This window comes from Labrus bergylta, chromosome 23, assembly GCF_963930695.1.
Source record: "Labrus bergylta chromosome 23, fLabBer1.1, whole genome shotgun sequence".
NCBI classification, from domain to species: domain Eukaryota; kingdom Metazoa; phylum Chordata; class Actinopteri; order Labriformes; family Labridae; genus Labrus; species Labrus bergylta.
The window spans coordinates 3046573-3069072 of NC_089217.1; the positions used below are offsets into that span (position 1 = coordinate 3046573).

General features: G+C 40.4%; 3 protein-coding genes across 9 annotated transcripts in view; all 3 read right to left on the minus strand.

The window, feature by feature from the left end:
- rassf3 (Ras association domain family member 3) overlaps positions 1–7298 on the minus strand; it is a 55974-nt gene extending 48676 nt beyond the window's left edge. Inside the window, exon 1 of the mRNA XM_065951147.1 lies at positions 6750–7298. Within this exon, the coding sequence (XP_065807219.1) occupies positions 6750–7275 (526 nt within the window). The 5' untranslated portion in view covers positions 7276–7298. The remainder of the gene's footprint in view (positions 1–6749) is intronic.
- Positions 7299–8203: 905 nt separating this feature from the next.
- Positions 8204–12625, minus strand: LOC110000979 (apoptosis facilitator Bcl-2-like protein 14). Its single transcript, XM_020656373.3, has 7 exons — positions 12466–12625; positions 11305–11713; positions 10347–10454; positions 10113–10171; positions 9626–9787; positions 9251–9364; positions 8204–9167 (listed from the first exon to the last, which is right to left on the minus strand). Exons 2-7 carry the CDS (start codon positions 11702–11704, stop codon positions 9114–9116), a joined length of 897 nt encoding a protein of 298 aa, XP_020512029.2. The 5' UTR covers positions 11705–11713; positions 12466–12625; the 3' UTR covers positions 8204–9113.
- Positions 12626–13003: 378 nt separating this feature from the next.
- dgki (diacylglycerol kinase, iota) overlaps positions 13004–22500 on the minus strand; it is a 63589-nt gene continuing 54092 nt past the window's right edge. For 6 of the 7 annotated variants that reach the window (XM_020656362.3, XM_020656369.3, XM_020656363.3 and 3 more), the window contains 11 exons: positions 22256–22335; positions 21885–21929; positions 21346–21415; positions 21174–21214; positions 20910–21034; positions 20577–20602; positions 19356–19393; positions 18778–18898; positions 18585–18621; positions 18080–18179; positions 13004–17694 (listed from right to left, as the gene is read on the minus strand). In XM_020656362.3, coding sequence (XP_020512018.1) covers positions 17584–17694; positions 18080–18179; positions 18585–18621; positions 18778–18898; positions 19356–19393; positions 20577–20602; positions 20910–21034; positions 21174–21214; positions 21346–21415; positions 21885–21929; positions 22256–22335 — 794 coding nt within the window. In that variant the 3' untranslated portion in view covers positions 13004–17583. The remainder of the gene's footprint in view (positions 17695–18079; positions 18180–18584; positions 18622–18777; positions 18899–19355; positions 19394–20576; positions 20603–20909; positions 21035–21173; positions 21215–21345; positions 21416–21884; positions 21930–22255; positions 22336–22500) is intronic. The other variant, XM_020656367.3, reaches the window with a different exon arrangement.

The window sequence follows — 22500 nt, forward strand, 5'->3', positions numbered from 1 at the left end:
TCTGTGTGTGTGTGTGTGTGTGTGTGTGTGTGTCACAGCAGCTGAAGGCTCATTGTACCTCTCTCTGCACACACACACCTGATTAGAGAGTGTGTGTTAAAAGTGTTTCACACACAGGAGACAAAAAAAAAACTGTCCAGTCTGTCGAGCTCTTTGACCTCTGAGAGGAGATCCTGCTGAGTGTAACAACAGGAGCGCTCTGTGTGGGGATCTACAGAGCTGCTGCCCACTTACCCCCCCCCACACACATACACACACACACACACACACACACACACACACCATAACATACTGTATTGTCCCTGTAGGGAGAATATTTAGCTGCCTCAACAGAGGCTAAATCAACAGGTGCTAACAGCTAGGTGACTAACTATTTTTTGTGTGTTGCCTTCTTTATATATATATATTTTTTTTAGTAGATTGGAGCCTCTTCAGGACTTAATCTGATGTGTTGACTTTCTCTTTTTGTAGCAGCAGACACCTCAGAGCGATGTGACTGTCCTCATGTGTTTGAAATGATGCTCCCTCCTCGTTAAAGCTGTAACGATCGGTGGAAAGACTTAAAATGATATGTGGTCGTCTGTAATGACACTAAACAGAAAACCTCCTGTATTTATGTACTGTAACATTAGAGGTGCCATCATATCGCTGTACCGAGTGTGATTACAGGTTATTATTGATGCTGGAAGTTTCCAAGTAAAGAGTTGAAGAATTTAAAAGAAAAGGAAATGCTTGTCGTCAAATGTCCAATGCTTTTTGTATTTTCTTTTCTTTCTCTTTTTTCTAAGATAAAAAAAAAAAGTGTTGAAGAATACTGAAGCCTGTGTATCAATACTGTTTGATTTTTGCATTTTTTTCCCCCACAAATGCAGGAGAGACCATCCACTTCAAGTGCCTGTACAGTGGAAGACAAAGACAGGTGTGTGTGTGTGTGTGTGTGTGTGTGTGTGTGTGTGTGTGTCAGGACAGGTGCTTGCTCTATGCGTGCAGCAGCCATCTGTTCGTCCCTGTTTCTTTATAATTCTCTTTCTTTTTTGCTTTTCTTTCAGCATGTTTGGACACATTCTCGGTGTTTCATCGTGTAATCAAAAACTCGGCTCCTCTAAACACAAAGAGAGCTCACAAAGCACACACACTCGACGAGATGTGTTACCCCGAGAGAGTCAGACTACACACACGATCTGCCCCGTGTGACACAATGCTTATACAGGAGGTGACTCAGAACCCTGCGATGAAGAATAGTTTGTCTTTTCTTTCAACAAATGGTACTCACATTTAATAAAGTTTGGTTAAAACCTGATAAATATATTTTGCAACTAAATAAATATTTTTGGATTTCCCAGAGACAATTCTTTCAATAATGATTTCACATATTTCAGTTTAAGAAAATGCATAAGAACAAAGTTATCAGACTGTATGAAATTGGCAGTTTTAGTGTGTTTTGTGTGTTTTCCTTCTTATTTCTGAGGAAGTGAAGACTGAATTGTCAGATTTGTTTCATGTTGGCATGATATTCATTCATTGATTGTAATTTGGACAGAACCATCCAGACATTTGTTGTTTTCTTTTTGAGTAAGGGGGGGAAGGCAAAACGAGGTGTATTCTTCTCCCTGCTCCTTTCCGTACATGAGATAAAGTGTGAACTGTTTTTTTTCTTGTGTGTTTTGACATGAACGGAACAAATAACAAATGAAATGAAGAATAAAACACATTCAGCTCAGTTTAAATAACATGTAAGATGAGCTGAATGTGCTGCATAGATTTCCACTTAAAGTAACAAAGTGTGAATATGCTTCTGAGATGAGCCACTATGTTAGAAATATTAAAAATATTCATTATTGATAAGCATATGCGACTGAAAAAGACATTTTTTTCAACAACCTGTAACTAAGAAATACTTTTTATTTGCCTATTTGAGATTTATTTTTTTCCTTGTGTGTTTGTTTTGAGTCTGTTGTGTTTTTTAATTTAGACTCTAACTAGTTTTGCAGTCTTTATGATGTCTCCTTCAGAAGATGTATTCACATTTTAAGAGACTTTCCGCTTCAGTGGAGTATAAATCGATGAATTGATGAATAATTTTGTTTGGAAACCCAAACTCAGAGCTCACCGGAGGTTCTCCACAGCAGACGGACCTCCAGTCGTCCGGAGCGTCGCATCACTTTCGGGAAGCGGTAAAAAAATCCTGAGACTCTCCTCAAAGTTTTGCCAAAGTTTCTAGCAAAACCCATTTCTCTCTCTCTCTCTCTCACACACACACACACACTCACACACACACTCACACACACTCACAGCAAATATGTTTTAGGCTCCTACAGATTCCAGATGTTGATGTAAATCCAGAGATCACTTATCATAGTTCCAAATTTGGGACAAAATCATCCTTCACTTCCATCCATGATGTCTCTCTCTCTCTCTCTCTTTCTCTCTCTCTCTCTCTCTCGTGTGAGTGTGTGGGTCCCTCCTCTCTCCCTCTCTCCCTCTCTCCCTCTCTCCCTCTCCCTCTCTCTCTCTCACACACACACACTGACACCCATTTGTGTGTGAATGTGGCAGCTACCGTCTCTTGTTTGTTCAGTCGCTGTGACAGTTTGGCTCCACAAGAGACAAGATACACTCATCCTTTGGCAGCTGCCGACACACACACACACACACACACACACACACACACACACACACACACACACACACACACACACACACACACACACACACACACACACACACACACACACACACACACACACACACACTGGAGGCAGCTTCAGTATTTTGCACGCTGGTTCAAAAATGAGCTTCAACAATAAACGACGGTACAACGTGAAACTCTTCCTCCACTACACTCTCTCTCTCTCTCTCTCTCTCTCTCTCTCTCTCTCTCTCTGGTTTTATTTGAGACTCTTATTTTGAAAGATATTTCTCTGCTTCCTGCAATCATTAAGATCACTTCACATACATTTGATTTGACAGGATGAGGCGCAAGAAGTATTTAAAATGCTACCTATGATGAGACACTGGTAGCCTAGTGGTTATGTTGAGCGCCACATGTACAGAGGCTACAGTCCCCACCGCAGCCGCCGTGGGTTCAATTCCAACGTCAACTCCTCCCAACACTTCCTGTCTCTCTCTCCCGCTGTCCTCTCTAATGGAGGCAATAATGGCCCAAAAATATCTTTAACAAAAGAGTTTCCTCTGACAAAGTACTCAGAATTAAACTTCTTTTCTGCACTTACATAAACAAATATCTAATTTACACTAAAACACTAATATTGGTACAATAAATTAACATAAGTTTCATACTAGGTAAAGAACTGAAAGTAATCTTTTTTATTATGGATAAATCAAATAAAACTTTATTTATAAAGCACCTTTCAGACAAATTCAATAGCAGTTCAAAGAGCTTTAAAAAGGAGCAGAAAATAAGTAGTTTGTAAAAATCATCTAGAAGTTAATCCACACTGATAAGGGTTTAGGGTTGGGTGAACTGAAGTTTGTGTATAGTTATTATACTGCTGCTTATCTTAACCTGTTTCAGTATTTAAAGCAGAGAGATCAGGATGTAGGTTTTTGCAGAAACCTGTAATGCAGCGCTCGTAGAGACACTTTCACTCCTCTTCCTAACTCACACAGAGTATCTGGTGCAACGCTAAACCCGATCACACAAAGAAGAGTCTGATACCCGGGGCGGGTTTGTGTTACTTCATCTCGTATCCAGACAAAGAGAGAAAGTGCAGGGCGAGAGACCAACAGGAAGAGACAGAGAGAGAGAGAGAGAGAGAGAGAGAGAGAGAGAGAGAGCAAGAGACGAGGATGTCTCCTGATCGAGTCTCGAGAATCCTGAATGCATTCATTTACTGCAACAATCAGTTTGTCTCTGAACTCATCAAGAGGCATGAAGGACAAAATATGTCCTCGGTCATATTTGTGATAACAAGTGGTTTATGGTTGTTTTCAGATCTAGACTTACTCAGGCGGATGTGGTAGAGTCGATCACTTTGAACCCAAAAGGTCGAGGGTTCGATTCCCAGCTCTTGGGATCTTTGGATCTTTGGATTAGTTCATACTGAAGGACACTTTACAAAGCGTCCTCTGCCGTCAGTGTGTGAATGTGTAGGTGTGTCCTGAGGTGTAAAAAGCACTTTGAGTACTTTATGACCTTGGGATACCAAATCTGGGGTTACAGCCTGTGCTGGTGGCTACTTGTGTTATATTCAGTATTGTTGTTTTAGTCCACACCAGAAGATTTCACCTTTGGAAAACAACCTCACGGGTCGTTTTTGACCCAGTTAAGCCTCCTAAATATGACCTTCAATGACCTCTGTGTGATTCAGACTGGGTCAGTATCTGCACCAGAGGAACCCGTCAATTAATGTGTAAAAGAAACAACTGAACAAAGCTGACTTATAAGTGACTGTGTGTGTTAATAAGTGAACAAGTGACCAGCTGCCCTCAGTGGAGATCTGAAAACGCATTAGCTGTGAGGCGCTGAAGAACATTTTGTCCTTTTTTTTCAAAGTTTGTTGACTTCTAGATGAAGAAGTGGGCCTTTAACAAGCTTCCCCAAGAGGCAATTAACCTTGGAAATGCGTTCTCAAAGAGCAGAAGCATTAACTGCATTAACGCTGTCAGTAAAACTGACGGGAAACACAGCGCTCATTGTGCAGGAATAATGTCTGTGAACATAATGAAGGCTAAAAGGCTAAACGGACAAAGTCAGAGAGGGAGGATGTTGCAGCTGTGTCCGCATGTGTCAGCCATGTTTCAGAGTATCTTTTATTCTTGACAATCTGTTTTTGTTGCAGTCTTGTAAGTAAGATTTAGATTTTTTTCTCAGCAGCATTATCGTCTAAAGCAGGGGTGTCCAAAGTGCGGCCCGAGGGCCATTTGCGGCCCTTGAGGGGATTTTTTTGCGGCCCGTGACTTCAAATGAAGAATCAGAAGATTTTGAGGCCTTGATTAAGATCGGCACGTTATCTTATTTTTCTTTTTCATGTTAACAAACGCTGAACAATATTCCTAAAATAGAAAATGTTCAGTAACATGTATGTTTGTTTTTTTTTTTAAATCTACAGCTTTTACTATTTTCCACATTTTTTTGTAAACTATGAAAAAAAACGTATGCAAAGTTTTTTCAAACAAGCGGACTGTTTTTTAACCGTTTAATGACCTGAGCTGAATGAACCACGTTACAGGCTCTGGGAAAAAAACAAATAAAGTAGAACGAAGAAATCTAAATATTTGATTTCCTTTATTAAAGGGTTTCTTTAGCGAACCTTCTGATCTACAAAGCCTTACTATTTTTAAAACTATATTTAAAAAAACAAAACCTGTGGCCCGCGAGCGATTCTAACACAACAATTTTGGCCCGCAAGAAAAAAAGTTTGCTAAAGTCTGCTGACTACAGCGAGCTAACATTAAGGCACTTTAGCAGTACACTAAAAACAAAACTAAAGAGGCTGTGGCAAAGTATCTGAATTTAGGCTTCAGTTGTATTTGATGTGAATTAAACTTCACTGTATTAAAGATATTGTGTCTTTCTATAGCGTCTCCCATCACTGGAAACGCTAACTGATAAGAAAACAAAGTTTTGTTGCAGAGCCAAAGACGTCATCAGACAAAACTTAGATTCAACTGATCTGTTGTTTACATTTATAAAATTCCAGTTTAATAGCGCTGAGTTTGACAAGAAACACAAAGAAAGTGTGGAATGAATCCTGGATTAAAACTTGACCATCACCTCTGTAACAAAAGCACCATGGCAGTGTTTGACATGAGGAAGAAGAAGAGCCTTCTGTTTTATGACGAGTGTTGGAAGGACAGAAATAGACGCAGAGGTCGACAGTTTGCACTCATGGAGACACTCAGATTTGTTTCCTCTAAGACCTGAACTGGTTCGTCTGCATACCGACTGCATTCCAGCTGCTGGGCTGCGTTTCGGCGCCCTGCCTTCTTATGTCATTAAACCCTGCGGTCTCCACTACATGTCATATGGTGCTACCTTCAATTATTGTGGATGTCACTTTAATGATCAATCAAATGATTTAAAAGTTTCTCAACCAAACTCAGTGCAAATTTCTTACAATTCTAACAAAATTACTCAAATTCACATGTTTGTAACTTTAGTATTTGTTGTTAACTACATTAACTGTTGTGATTCAGTGACTGGTGTTTAATTCTGTTTATATCTAATATTGAATTCTTTGTTATTTATTTGTTTGATTCATTTTGCAAATGTGAAAACAATCCGAGTGCTAGACGATAACAAACCCACATAGAAGGACAGTAAGGGCAAGAAATACTGCAAAAGTCATAGAATGAAGAATTAAAAATGGGAAATAGCCGAACAAGGTAAAGAAGAGAGAAAGAAAAGGGGGAAGGGGAGGTGGTACGTTTTGTTCGGTGGCCTTGAGAAGGGGGATTGTGTGTGTGAATTTTCCGCTATGAACATGTTGATGTGTGTATTTGTGTTGTGCTGTGAAAGGTGAGGGGTTGAGTCATGTTTATGTTGGGGGGTAAGGGGCTTCAAGAGGACTTTAGGGATCAGAGCTCCACTGAATATTTACTTCTTTGGATATGAATGTCATTTTTTTAGTCTCTCTCCCAGAAAAAAACGTGTAAAAAATACTATAATCATTATTAAAAACATACTGAAGTCTTTAAACTAGGCCACCTCTGGAGGGGGCTCTTCATCTTGTAATCCCCCCCCCTCCCTCCCACCCACCGCCCACCATCATCATCTGCAGACTCACCTGCACAGGTGAGACCATGCTGGAAGATGTAATTGCAGCACACATCACACCAGGTGTTCTCGCCTCCTGGCTCGAAGGTGTGCCCCTCCCCGGACTCCTCCTTCACCCTGGGGTCCCTCTCTTCGGGGGAGAATATGGTCCTCACATCGGGGGGTCTGAACCCCTTCTTCCTATTCCTCGGTGGTCCTCCTTCCATCCCGTTCGCGGCTCCTTCTTCCTCGTCGTTTCTCCTCTCACGGCTCGGTGACTTCGGGTGTTCTCTCTCACTCCACGCCGCCTCCAGGCTCTCCAGACTGGCCGGCTGAGGAGACGGATGCCGCCGGACAGCTCTCACCACCACACCGCCTTTGTTGGCTTTGGAGATCCGCATCTTGGCACCCGGTGGTGGCCAAGTAGCCTCTGGTGCCTTCCTCAGTGAACCGGGAGACTTGATGATATGAACAGCCTGCACGGATAATGTGGAGTCATCCGTGACCGGCGAGCGCGTGGGGACGTATTTCCGACCCTGGTGCACTACGTGAAACATTACGCACACTCCTCACACACACCCGTGCGTAATAAGTCGGTAGAAGTAAGCTATTAAACAGGGCAAGACAGGTGACACGTCACTGATGACACCGACATGCTCCTGGAGCGCGTGTTGTTGTTGGTAAGCAGGCTGAGCAGTCTGAGCAGGGGAACAGGTTGGATCTCATTTCACAGGGAGGCGAGATGCTCCCGCTGCTTGACACTTTCTGGAAGTTAACGTATGCAAAACGTCACAAAAATGCGAATTAAAGTATATTTTTTATTTTTAAAGGCGTTATCACTTTAAAAACAAAAGAAAAACATATCTTCATTCAATGGATTGCCCTTTTTAATTCGGCTTAACTTTCATCCATTATAAGCACACACACAAGATGAAGTAATGTCTATTTCTGTGTTGATGCAAGCGCATTAAAGATTCAAAAATGTGTATGCCGAATTAATAAAAAATAAATAAATAAATAAGTAACCTGTAAATAAAATGCAACTTTGAGAAAGTATGTTTACAATTTATATGAAAGATGCAGCAATAAATTACCAAAAATCCAAATGGGGCTATGTCAAAGTATCCTACTGCAGTTCCTCCTTTGTCCACAAGATACCGCTGTTTTCACTTAGACACGTTTCTTATTGAACTGTAGTGTCTTCTAACAAGAGATGCATTAATTTATATTAAAAAAAGCCTCTAGGTCAATTATCATGTGGTCTACACAGCAAGGTAATTTGAACAATTCAGTAATTATGCGACATTGTGCTAATTGTCTTTATTCTACAATCTTGTACAGTACTTAATGTCATATTTACATTTCTCTTGCCAACTATACATTTAAATAATTAGTGTAATTTCAATCGTTGTCATTAATTTCAAAGTCTATATCTCCATGCCAACCTCTCATAGAAAACAGGAAAATTAAAAACACCCATAAACATGAGGTTTCAATGACGGTTTATTTTTGTCCATGTGCACGTATGTTACAGTGTTCATAATTTCACTATGCATACATTTCTTTGGCAAAATTTGATCTTAACAGTCTTTGGTAAAGTAGAAAACAAAAAAAACAACAACAATCAAAGATAACGCAACATCCCTCAAGAAGAAGTTTACCGGTAATTGAATTAATATTGATGAAAAAGTAAAAAATGTGCAAAATACTGATTTATCTTTGCCTATGAAACTTCAGAAAACATGCCAATTTAACATTTACTACAGAAACCCTGCATCTCCCAGAAAGTTATAAAGTTTTATGTCTTATAAATAACACTTACAAAGACCTGTGTGTAAGATTCTTCATGTGCTTTAAGGCCACTTTAAGTTATCCTTTAGTCGCTGCTTGATGTTGTGAAATCTTACGCACTGCACCTTTAATTCATGTGAAGCATTAATGGCAAGAAATAGATTCCTCTTTGGCTCAAAGCTGTGTTAAGACTAATGCAAAGTTTCTACATTAAATCACCAACAAAAGTAACGGAGAAACACACAAACCTGCTACATCATATTTACAAAAGCAGATCTGTTCATGCTGCTCCGCTCAGACATTAATTGGCATGTAAACTGATTTGGCAGAGAGAAATATAACTGTCCTGAGTCTTTTTTTTTTTTTTTTCCCTTTGCCTTGAGCAAAAGTTAAAGCTTCTGTAAGCACTCATCACTCCTCCATAAAGTGACTTCTAAACTTGTAGTTGTGTCTGAGATGTGAAGGCAGAAAGACAATAAAAATGCTCTGTTTCAAGTAACCTGAAGAACCTGTTGTTCGGTTCCAGGCAGCTAATGCAAAGTGTGGCAGTTTTACTGCTCGCCTGCAGGGGGCGATGTCGAGTTGGAGCGATGCTTCCTTCTGCTCACTGCGTGTCATCCTCGCCCTCATCCTCGTTCTCACTGTAGAAAGCTTCCTCCTGGGAAAGAAATGATCATTTAACATCAGAAGAATCAGACTATTGTAAGAGAGGTTTCTTTATAATGTGTGTTTTAAACGTACATATCCGCCCTGCTCCGTCGCCCAGTTTGAGTAATGCTCCTGCAGATATCTGGCTCCGAGGCCGAGCAGCCGGTTCATGGGCAGCGTGTCAGCTGCTGTCAGACGACTAGTGACCTGTTAGGAAGAAAACAAGTTCTTTACTCAGGAAGACAGGCGTTTAAAAATGGAGGGAAGAAAGCTGCTAACTGCTCAAATTCTGCAGATAAAGGTTTAATCTGAAATCATTATGACAAAACTGAACCTGTTTCATACCTCAAAACACATTTTTGTGAATGAGTGTGAAAGGGAAACACAAACAAATGTCTCTCAATGACGCAGAAAGACAAATATTTAATCATCAGGATGCCAAACAGGTTCATTTCAAAACGTTCTTACCTCACAGGTCGCAGCGATCTGTTTTTTGGGTGATGTCTGAGGCCCCGGGGTTTCCCGGTTGGAGGGCAGGAGTCCCATACTGTTGAGGAACGCCGATATCAACCTCTTAAAGAAATCGTAGTTCCAAAATATCCTCGAAATAGTCTGTTTCAGCTCCTCGTTCTGCAGACAAGACACATGTTCTGTTTAGTGTTTTTAAAAATCGGACCCGGACGAGATAAATGACACCCACGTGTAAACTTCTGCTTTAAAATTCACAATAAATTGAACATTTCTTAGAGCAGAAATACACAAACATGACCTTAAATCTGACTGCTGTCGGTGGTTAAATCTTAAATGTCTTATCAGCTGTTCAAACATGTCTATGTGTCAGATTAACTGAGGACAAACATGCACAAGTTTGACGCAACAAAAGTCATATTTAACAAAAAGGTTGTTTGCATATTTGTAAGGCAACAATTAGTCAGGGGGAAATGTTTTATTGTACCTGGTCGTTCAGTCTGTCTCCAGCCTCCCTCAGCAGCAGGCCGATAACTTTCTCCACATCTACAAGAAAAAACACAAAATAATCAACAAATATCCAAAATGTAAAACCCTGACAGAAAGGTAAGAAACATGGAGATACAGTTAAGGTCTGTAATGTAGCATGAACATAAACGCAGCCACGTTTATCCCAGTGAAGGGTTCAGATTCATTCTGCAGAGAGGACACCTGAACTCACCGTCTGGCGAGTCAACCTCGATTTCTGGACGGATGAACTGGATGTCATCTGCGATTTCGCTCAGTCTGCTTACTGCCTCTTCCAATCTCTCTTCTTCTTCTTTTGGATCTGAACGGAATCATCACAACAAAACACATTTTTAAAAAAAAAGAAATGGTTGACTAATCGAAAGGCACAAGACACATTTCTTAGGAAGACAGGCACAGGGCAAGTCCAAGCTGGTATCTCAGGAATGGGACTTCCCAAATAAATTCTCCTGAAAAACTGCCTCCTAAAGACTCTCGGTAACGTCAGAGCGTGAACCACGAGGAGCTGAGTCACAGCCTGCAGGGTATATAGTGCGGGGAGAAAGGTCAACAGACAATAAGAACCTGTGGCTGCATGTTTAAAACACAGTCCACCTGATTTACTCCGCTAGTGTTCGACTGACTGGTGATTCAAAATGTGTCAAGCAACAAATTGTTTGCGTAACTACGTAACTACATGCAGCGGGGTTTTTTCAGCACATATTTCTCAGATTAATCAATAAAATGACGGTTAAAAAAAAAACCCAATACAAAAAAATGACACATCACATTGTGCTGTTATCTCTTCATGGTTTCCAGTATGATTAATCATTCATTATTCAGCTAACATTTGCCATCCTGAGTCTGTTTCCGTGTTTGGAGCCGAATGAAATAAAGCTTGACAACAAGCCCTTGTTGGCGTCCGATTAGCCTCCTTTCTTTTCTGGCCTCCTGACTTATATGCAGGTCCTGGCTTGGCTATACACAGTCTGACATAACTGGACTAACAGGTAAGCTCATTTACATAGCAAAACAAAAAACCAGTATGATTATTTTACTTTGGCTCGTCAATGAAGATGGCGATTAATGGACATCCAGACTTGAATCCAGGCTGTTTAAAAAGTACTTTTATGATCTTAAACGAGCTGCTGAGGCTGTATCTCACTTCTCACCTTCTCTTGGAACACCACAGCGAAAGTTGACATCAGGTTCCCCAGCAGTCGGGGAATGTTCTGCGAGTTTTGTCTGAGGACTGATGCAGCTCAAAATTCTCCGCAGAACTTTCAATTTCTTCCCCCCCTTCTTCTTCTTCTTCTTCTTCTTCTCCGGCTCGTCCTCAACAGTCTTTGTGGTTTTCTCGTCGTTTCCAGGTACGCCACACTGGCCCACTAGTTTAGGCTCTCCCTCCTTGTTTGAATGTCTCCTCTTTGCGTAGGCCATGAGGAGTCTGAACTCTGTGGTGTCCTCCATGCTGTCTGTGTCTGAGGTAGATTTAGTATCGCAGTCTGTGCTGCTTTTGAGGTTCTTTTGGTTGGAGATGGGGTCGTAGATTTCCACGTGACCGTTTGCCATGTTGGTTTTCTGGTGTTAGAAAGAAAATCATAATCAACACCGGTTATCTTTTGGTTGTTCTTTGAGGTTTTCAGTGGCCATGTCTCTCAAACAGACATTTATTTAACTGACATAATCTTTAAAAAGAGCTAGAATGAGACACACTGACATCACTAAATACATTTAAGAGCTTCATAAAGAAGGTGGTGACAGAGGCATGTGTATAAACACTTCTGTTTATCTGGGTTATGTCAGGACATGTCACCATTCTAACACTTTATGACCCTCTCCACCCCCCCCCCTCCCAACAAACATCAAAAAACAACAAAATAAATATTTTAAATGTAAGTGCCAAGACAGAGAAGTCACAATAACTTAATTGCAGTATTAATAACTGAATTAGAGGTTTTTTTTAAAAAGTTTGTTTTACGACCGTCAAACTTCACTTACGGGTTTATTTTGACATTTAAACGGCTGTAACCATGACGACGGTACCCGTTAGCTACCTCGTCGGTACTTAAAAGGGTGAAAAAAATAAACAAAACAAAAAAATTTATATAAAAAAAATAATAATAATTCAATTCAATTTGAATTAAATTAAATTAACACCAGTGTTCTTTATTCCGCTTTCAAATTGATTATAACATGTTAGGTCATTAAATTGGCTTTTTGAATTCAACGTAAAGGAATTAAAACTTTACTTCCTGTTTAGCCGAAAGAAACAAAAACACGCCAAAACTTTTTGAAAGTCCAATAACTTCAAATAACAAAAGATTACTCACCAAGAAAACGACTGCAGAAAAGGCAAACAAAACATATATCCTCTTCAGCGTGTCTTTAACGTTCAGAGACGCTAACAGCGAATACTATTCACCAAACATTACACACCAATTTATTCTAGAGAGCCACATCATACGTCATCACGTAAGACGTCCGAAGGGAACTGACGTAAAAGATGGTGACGTAAAATGAGCTGATTTTGTGCCTTGTCTTGTTTTTCTTTTTTAATTTAAATCGAAAAATGACTAAATATAAGATAAATGCTATCAAGTAGGGAAAGAGGTAAACTCGCATAAAAAAGGAGCTGAATATATAATTTATAGTTTTCTATTTAGTTATTTCTCAAACTGAAAGTGAATCTGATAAACATGCAGTGACGCAGCAAAAACAAACACCGACTTTTGGCTGTTTATTATAAAATTAGTTTGCTGGAATTATTATTTTTTTTAACATCTTTTTAAATATATTTTTGTTACTGTACATATGTTTAATTTAGTCCCGCACATTTTTAATAAAAATGACAACAAGAAGATAAAATAATAAAAGTGCTGTTGCTCCAGAAACTTCCAGAACATCTTTATTTTTGGTTGATAAGAGGAAATGAAATCTGTTTTTGTTGCACATTACTCACATTATTGACCCATTGTCTCTCCTGCCACTTAAAGAAATCCAACCACTTACAGTAAACACAGGTGTTTTATGTAGCTGTAATTATAACATGACTCACTTGCATGGGACTCTGTGTTTGTGTAAGTGTGTAAACAAAGTCAGTGTAAGCGAATTAAGTCATTCGATTTAGTTAGATATTTTGAAACATGATGCAACATGTGAGGACAGGTTGAGTTTAGGAACCCCCCCCCCGGCCCTCTTCTTTAAGGGATCACATGTAAAATCATTTGGAAACACAAGTCTAGAAAGTTCTTTGGAAGCTCACACACCCCGCTGAAAAGGAATTAAAGACATTAAAAGTTAGTCATGATAAAACAAATAAAGCTTGTGGGTCTTTTCCCCTTCATGGTTAGGACTCTGACAAAACGTCTGAATTTTTATATCATGATGAATAAATAAAAAACATGAGAAAAGAAACATTTTAAATGGAAAAGGATACCAAAAGTCAACAATTCAAAGCGAGGACAAAAAAAACAGTACCAATTACCAGAAACAAAGTGACTAGAGAAGTCCAAACAAAGAGAAAACCAAGAAATTAATTCAAAACGTTGGCAACTTTTGTCAAAAATGTAAGATAATCTGGATTTAATAAGTTAAACTATTGTTTTCAGCAAAGTTTTCAACAATAAGCAGAAAAAAAAGTCTAAATTATGACCCAATATGACAAAGACATCTAGAATAATTAAGTGGGCTGATTTGTTTCAGTTTTTTGAGTTGTAACTTTTCAGACTTTTAAACACTGGTGGGAGAAAATTATGATTTTTTTCAGATCTCCACAGATCTTGTTGTTCAGACATTGAGAAACTGTAGGAAGTGAAGTTTATAAGACAAATAAGACATCGCTTAGCAGACTTCAGACATTTTCCCCCACTTCATCCCTTTAAGTAAAAGTATTTGTGGAGCTTCCCCGCTGACTCAGTGAGCTTCTGTTGACTTTAACAGCAACCTGTGAATTTCTCAAACCGGCGTCAACTTCAAGATGTTTTAGAGTCGTTTATCGGTGAGCGTTCACTTCCTGTTTTAATGACCTCAATACAGCCGGACGTTGCTGAAATGTGGTACATCTTTAAACTCACCTTGTCTTTGTATTTAACTGACTTTAAAATCTGATTAAATATGAAGCACTCAGTTGAAACATTGAGAAGAAAAAGGAAGTATTCAGCAATGTGAAGAAAGAGTCTCATGCAGTCGGTGACATCTTAAGAAGCAGCTGATCAGGGAGTTACTGCTTTTTGTTTTACTTTGAAACAACAAAATCTTACACTACTGTACACACCCTGTAAAGTTTCATGTCCCTGTTTAGGCCTGAAGTTATCGACTTTTGGAAGATTCTTGCCTTTATTTGATCAGACAGCTGAAGAGAGACAGGAAAGGTGAGGAGGAGAGAGAGAGGGTGGGGACGACGCCCAGCAAAGTTAAGTTTGGATCATAAATAACCAACAAGTGGATTCCATTTCAGCTCTGATTTTTCAAACATTCGATGGACAGACACAAGGCCGGAGGCAAAAACTACTGCATCACATCTTCTTTTAACAAAGTCATCAAATAACACAACAAACTTCAAGTAATCCCATCATCATCTTCATCATGTTCATCATCATCATCAGCAGCAGAGACATAAAAAATACAAAAGCAGAAGAAAAAGAAACAAACACATGTTTGAACCTCAGAGAGAACTCAGGTAGAAATCATTTATATTCATTTAATAGTTGAAACAACAATAATGCCTTTTTGTCTTTTTTAAATAATCCAGAGAGGTAAGAAAACTGTCATGCATAACCAACGCTGATGAGACACAGTTTGATACACAGTCGTGTTTCTGAGTGATGAGAAGCGTGTGTGTGTGTGTGTGTGTGTGTGTGTGTGTGTGGATCAGAGAGGGCCCAGCTTTAACCTCGGTCACTTCATAGGAAATATCGACACACAGAGAGTGCACTCAAATCTTCTTCTTCTACTTCTTTTTTTGAAAGCGTCCACACACTCAGAGGAAGGTCTCAGCCGCAGGAAGAGTCCTGCATCAGAAACATTTGTGGAGAAAAAAAACAAACAAGGAAGGAGCCAGCAGGGCGTTGTCTGTCATGTTGGGAAAGACCTTATTCACAATACGGGATATGTAAATTACTAGTTCTGATTTTTTATTTCTGCAGAAAGGGCTCACTTGAGTTTTTTCCTTTCACAGGTTTGAATAGTAAAGATAAAATAACTGGAGCGTGGATGAAATTAACAAATGAAAGCTAACGTGGTCAAAAAGGCTGAAACTGAACCTGGATGTGTTACTGTACTTATAAAACCAGACCTTACATAACGACTCTCAACATCTCTGCAGATCCTCGGCGAGAGTCGTCACTGCTTTATGTTTACATGTAGTTCACAACAGGTTATAGAAAAAAGAGAGCACGGGGTTTGTTTAAAAGATCGATGCATCGACAAACATGCACAAAAAAACGGGAAAAAAAAAACCGAGACAATCATGGAACCAACGGGCACTGAAGTAAAACTGCACATTCGATACTCCTCGGTGCCAACGACGTTCAAAACATTAATGTAATGTAAACGATCAGAGAGGAAAGCAAAAAGACGTCATCGCTTCATTCATATTGCATTGAATATGGCTCAGATTCTTCTTCCTCTTTTTTCTTGGATAAATGCCACACACACACACACACACACACACACACACACGCGCACACGCACGCACACACACACTCACAGTTATATCACCACACAGTTTGTATTCATGGTCACACTGCACCGAGAAGAGACTGTTTCATCTTACATCAACTTGTCTAATCAGGTTTGATATGGAATGGGCCATATTATAACATGCTCACACACGCTCACACACACTCACACACACTCAGCATGCTTGGTCGAGTCAGGAGTACCAGACACACGGTGAAATATTCAGACTGAAGCGTCAGTAAGCCATGATGCTAAAATCTTCCTTTAAAAAAAAAACAAACAAACCAGGGTTTGGTGTAAACAGAAGAATGAAAACAAGCTGACCGTTAACAACACTTGCACAAGGACCTACTGTGTGTTTGTGTATGTCTGAGCTTTCCAAATAATCTGATGTGGTCGTGAAGGATATGATGAATTCTGCAGGCCACAACACTATGACGAAAAGAGAGTTTAGATTCAACCTCCTCCCCCCCCAAGATGTTTGGACCCAAGAGAGAGGGGGGGGGGGGAGGGGGGGGCGACTGACATGCAGGAAAGTAGCCACAGGTCAGACTTGAACCTGTGCCGTCGACTTGGAGGACAACAGCCTCCGTAAATGGGACGTGGCCTCACAGCTAAGCCATCTGCTCCTGGAGCCTGAATTCTTTTTTTCCAAGCCTATTGGATACTTTATGATTATTCTAAATTAAATATTACACCCAAACTTGTCAAATCTGGTAACCATATTCTGTCGGCAGGGGGGTCGGTAGCCTAGCGGTTTGTGTGTGTGCAGAGGCTTATGTCCTCAAAGCGGGCGGCCCTGGTTTGGGTCTGACCTGTGTCTCCTTTCCCGCATGTCGTTCCTCTCTCTCTCTCTCTGGTTTCTGACTCTATCAGATGTCCTGTCTCTAAAATAAAAAGAGACAAAAAAGACAAAAATCCCCAAAAATTAAGAAACGAGTTCTCTTCCTCCTGATGTTTTTTTTATTTGAAGCCTTTTAAGAGGCGTTAAAAGCTGAAAGTGTTACTCATGTTGTATGAAAAGTCTCCCTGTGCAGACTGCTACTCGTGTAATCCAGCTGACTTAAAAAAAACTTTCACTTTTTCTTAAACTCTTGGACTTTAAATCGTTGCCTGTCATTGTTTTGCAGCAGTTTCTTGTATTTTCATGTTTCATATGATAGAAATAAATCGTTTTATCCTGTTCTTTCTAAAAGCTCTCCTTCCACACGGTAATATAGCTTCTCAATAAATAAAAACATCAAAGTTATAATTTGGTATAAAAAGCGATCCGTCCTGGGTGTCTGATGAGACAGTGATGGATTCTGGGAACATTTCCTGACACGGCGTCAGTGTAATGTCTTTGGCACAAACATTTCATGGGGTTAATATATAAAACCTCAGAGTAAACGATGAGCTCTGGAATAACACGGTGCGTCTTTGTGATTCTTCTCCGCAGAAACTTCTTGTGACTGAAATAAAAGACACGTCTTCAAGTGAACTCGCCACCTGACGCGGCTGCTCAAAGTGCACTTACATCCTGAACTGTTAAATAGTCCGACAATCAATCACTCGGCCAATCAAAACAATCAATCAGCACAACCAATAAATAGAATATGAATAAATAAATACAAATAAATAGCATTAAAATCTCCTCTGCAGAGCTGAAGCGGGTCACTCCTCTGGAGCTTCAATCCAAAGTCTGTTTTGAGTGTGTGCAGAGTCCAGAGAGACACAGTGTGTGTGTGTGTGTGTGTGTGTGTGTGTGTGTGTGTGTGTGTGTGTGTGTCTCAGACAGCAGTCTCTAAGTCCTCATGAGGAGCAGAAGATGTGTTTTGTTGGGCGCTCAGGTAGGTGGTGAGCTCTGAGTCTCCCTCCGCTTCCTCAGCAGGTGTTTTCCCCTGGTGGATAAAAAAACACAATCAAAAAAAAAGAATATTCTTAATCTTATCTGACAGCTGATTACTCTTTACTATTTATTGCTGCCTTCAAATGGAGCTCGTAAAGTTGTAAAGTTATGGTTGTAAAGTTTCTATATAATGTTAACATTAAAGGCCACCCGGAGGAACACGACATGTCAAAAGGTGATGATCTAGATTAACAGCTGACACAGTCTCCATTTAGTCCCTAACTACGTTGGGTGGCTGACTCCTATAGGCTCCGCCCCCTGAAGGCGAGAGTCTCCTTTCTGGTCCTGGATTCTGAGGAGTAAAGAGTGTGTGCTCTCTGTAGAGTGTGTGTGCAGGTTTGTGGTGTGTGGAGTGTGAAAGCGCTGCGTGTGTTTACCCGGAAGTTGGTCTTCAGGAGCGACGCCCCGGCCTCCACCAGAAGACGACACACGGAGAGCTGCTTCTCTGAGGCGGCTTTGTGCAACGCAGTGTCCCCTCTGCACACACACACACACACACACACACACACACACACAGAAACACACATGTCAAGGGGATCCATTTAGATTTTTATCCAAGTCTGTTTGTTTTCCTGCAAATCCTCCATTTTTTTCCCCAAATTTGGTAAAGAACATCTCTGGAATATGATTTTCAGATCTTTGATACTATCCAGAGTTGTGCTACATCTTGCCCTGAAAGTTTCCTCACATTCACAGCGGATGTAGCAGCAAGATATGACAAAATATTCTATCACTTTATTCTATCAAAACAAAAAAAGGTGCCCAGATGAAGAAATGATGGCAGGAAAATGTGGTGCAATGTGTCCATGTGGGTACTGTGGCAGCATTTACATACAGGGAATGACATAAATACAAAAGCAAAGTTAAAAGTTCCCCACATACTTCTCTCGGTCCGTCAGATCTAGAAGCACCTTGGAGCCTGAAAAACAGGAACAAACAGCTTGTGATACTCTGATCAAACACACTTGAATTTCCCTCTGACACACCATGCACGGTGGACAGTGTGATACATGTGACTTTAAAAATGAAGCATGCAGCAGCGGTTAGATGACATGAGGATGATTCACTCTCTCACCCTGCTGCAGGATGAAGCTGACCAGCTCTGTGTGTCCGTTCCGAGCAGCTATGTGTAACGCCGAACAACCTCCAGAGTCTCTGACCAACAAGCTGACGCCTCGATGCACACACTCCGACAGCTGAGCGCACAAACAGGAAAAAGAACAAAGGGATTAGGAATACTTTTTTTTTATTTTTACAAGGAATGAGGACTATAGCCTCTGTACGTGGGGTGCGCAATATAACCGCTAGGCTATCAGCGCTCCCTGTTCTCTCTTTCTAAATGTAAATGACCTTTTCCACAAATTTGCACGGAAATGAAGTAGTGTGGCATTTTTGTGTTTGCGCTGATTTATTCATTTATTTGAGACATTAAGCACACGTTACAGAGCGCTTACACACCATGGTACTTTAAAGTAGACACAACCGAGATGCATAAGGAAAATAAAACTTTAAATGCTGAGTCATGTTTTTAGCAGGTGTTTAAAAAGAGAAGTCGAAAAAAAGAAGTTAGTTTATTTGGTTGTTTGGAAACTCCAGCCGACACAAACAAGTGCAACGTGTGTGTGTGTGTGTGTGTGTGGTGACACTTTTTACCGTAGTAAGATCCCCTGTGCTGGCTGCTTTAAGTAGAGCTGTGAACACAAAGACAGACAAGAATCATGAGATCTCAGCCCAGAGTCACAGTTTCAACGGCTGCCGCAGAGAAGATGACTCACTATGAGAAAGGTTAAGGCATTTTTTACAGATTTTTGTTTGTCTACTAAACAATGAAACATTTTTTGTGTTTACGCTCAATACAATCTGGTTTCCTTTTAAAGACAGAAGAAGAGACTTTTTAAAAATCTCGATCAAGGTTTTTTTTTTCCAGGCTAAACACTTTATAAGACCAGTTGTGTACTTGAACTTTGTGCATGAGCAGATCGGTTTCTCCCACTTGTTTTATGCAAGAGATGCATGTGCACCTGTTTCATTTTCTTAAAAGGAATAAGAAGTTACTGATTTTTATTTATTATACACACACAATCACCTTTTAATACCAAAGGAGGTTAAATAATCTCTTTGGGCCTTGCAACTCGCTTTCCGGTTCATGTACTGTTGAACCATAGACTGTAAATATTAATGAATGAAGCCTGAGTGACTAGCAAAGGTGGAGTTGGACACACCCTGAATAAACCTGTACTTCGCACTTTAGACCATGTGCTAAGCAGCTGATAGCACTGTGTCAAGTTTATGTTTTGATGAGTCACGCTTTGTACCGGCAGCTATTTAAAGGACATTCCTTTTGTTGTTTTCTGTCACTGATTCAAAGAGATTTTAACTATGAAACACAAAGCAAACCTTACAGAACAATACCTGAATATAAAGTGTGTGAGGGTAAAGTAAGGCAGCACAAACTTACAGTATGATTCAGAGTGTGGTTTGCAAAGCCGACACAACAGGGGGAGGGGGTTTAGACTATAGACTGTGAACCGAGCTTTGTTTATTGTAAGTGTGGTATTGTTTACAGTCCGAGAGGAAAAATATTAAAGCAAAAGTGAAAGTAGACAGAGTGATCGCATGTCTGGACATGTCTGGAACAACAGGTTGACCATACTGGAGAGTCCCAGGATCAACAGACTTCACACTGCCACGAGATCAAAGGACACAAGGCTGCAACAAAAACCTCCTAAAAGTTTCAGAATTTTCCAGAACGAGTCTTTGAAGAACTAAAACCATTGATATCATCATTACAGCAGGAGATTATATTTCGCAAATGACAAGAGTGCACGCAACAAGGGATGTGTGTGTGTGCGCGCGCGTGTGTGTGGACTGTACCTTGGTCCTCTGATGACAAGGGAGAGCTGAAAAAAGGAAAATCAAAGAAGGAGTTAAAATGTGATTTTAATAAAAATAAAAAACTGTTATAGTGATTTTATCTCACAAAGTTTGAAAACATCTGGGTTCAGTTTTAGGGATTTGGATTTGGTGTTTTTCTTTGACGCTGAGATCGTAAAGCGAACAATCATGGAAACACCCGACGTTGGGCTGACGTCGGATCCCGACTCCAGCACCGAGCCTACAGTTTGGATCCAACGTCAGCCCAACGTCGGGATCTCACGTCCGCCCGACACACAGTGTTTACAGCGTCTCGTTTACATGCTGACGTACCCAGCAGTAGGTTCCACCACCAGATCAGGCATCCCCGTGGACGACCCCTGGCTCACAGTCGGAGCTTCGTGGTCCAGGATGAAAACCTCCTCCTGACAAATCTCTGTCACAAAGTGGAGGTGCTCCTGCAGACACACACACACACACACACACACACACACACGAATACAGCGCAGAGGCACGTCAATACAACTTCCAAAATAAAACATGAATACATTAATTTTGAATTCTGAATTCTTATTTTAGGTATGAAACAGTGTTCACCTGAGCCTTGTCAATGCGATAGAAGCGGTCGGCTGAAGTGGCTGCAAAAAAAAAAAAAAAAGGAACACATTAAAGTTTTTCATGTAATCTTTCCAATTTACTGTTTCCATCAACATGTGAAAAGTGACTTTGTGTTCCAGTGAATTTATCCGTGGAGGTTTCAGTCACTCACAATCCAGGAAGCTCCAGTTTGGAGAGAGTCTACTGGTCGAACTGGTCCTGGGAATACCTCGACACTCATCCTGCAGATAAGAAACGGACACTGAGATCTTTAATATCAACCTCACTGACCTTTAACCTTCAAATCAACAATGTGAACACTGAGTGTAGTTTGTAGAGAGAGGGAGCAAAGAAAGAAATCCAGACAGAGAAAAAGTTTAAAGAGTTTGTTTCTGAGCAGCTGAACCATCGATAACAAGAAGCAGACAATCAGGACAATGAAGCAACAAGCTTACTTTTTTATCACTGTCATATTTTCTCTTTGTCACGATGCCTTCGACATCCTGTGTGAAGCACTTTGAATGACCTGAGGATTTGCTTTATAAATAAACTTGCCTTGACAAAAATCAGCAAAATACTGCTATAAGATTAAATTAAAAAAGATTTTAAACTGTATACAGAGTAACAGGCTTTGAAAAAAAAAAGAAGTCACATTTGAAGATTATAATTACAACTGAACTTTTTCTACAGGGACACCCAAAAGTCATATACCTGATAGTGCACTCTGTGGCCAGTAGATGGCGCCTGGTGTAAGTCCTAGCAAGCACAGCAGACAGGTTTCAAGGTTAACAAACAGCCAAAGCATTTGGAGCAAAAAAACTTCCACAGATGTTAGCTCGATTAGTCCCCCCCCCCCCCCCCCACCACCACCCCTCCAACATGAGACACAAAGGCTCTGCATTCCCACCGCTGCTGCTCACGTGTTCATTTATAAATATATAAATAAAGCACACTAACAGAGAGGAGGAGGGATTGTGCTGCACCAAGCGTCATGAAATAATGATGGCAAGAGGAGAGAGGGTAAAGGGAAGAAGACGGTTTTTAAGTTATGATGAGAATAACGATGAAGGGGGGGAACTTGCCTCTTGCAGTCGGTCGATATAGAGTCTGCACGTCTCCAGGTCACAGTCGCCTCTCACCACCACAATGCCTACTGGGATGGCTGGAATACACAAACAAACACTTCAAACCAACCGAAAGAAAGCAGAAACAGAATTCTGACACAGTTTGTCCGTTCTCCCATCTATTAGCTTTTTTTTTTTTCTTCGTCTCCATCATGTGCTGTTTGAGAATATGCAGCTCTTGAACGTCCTGTTGCTCCATCATG

What these genes read in the sequence shown, in the direction of transcription:
- LOC110000979 (XM_020656373.3), bottom strand. Translation starts at nt 11,704, where the DNA reads ATGGCAAACGGTCACGTGGAAATCTACGACCCCATCTCCAACCAAAAG. An exon ending in GAGACAGACTGAACGACCAG is followed by an intron (nt 9,788 to 10,112) that starts GTACAATAAAAC and finishes TCTTGTCTGCAG; the next exon opens with AACGAGGAGCTGAAACAGAC. An exon ending in AGATCGCTGCGACCTGTGAG is followed by an intron (nt 9,365 to 9,625) that starts GTAAGAACGTTT and finishes TCTTCCTAACAG; the next exon opens with GTCACTAGTCGTCTGACAGC.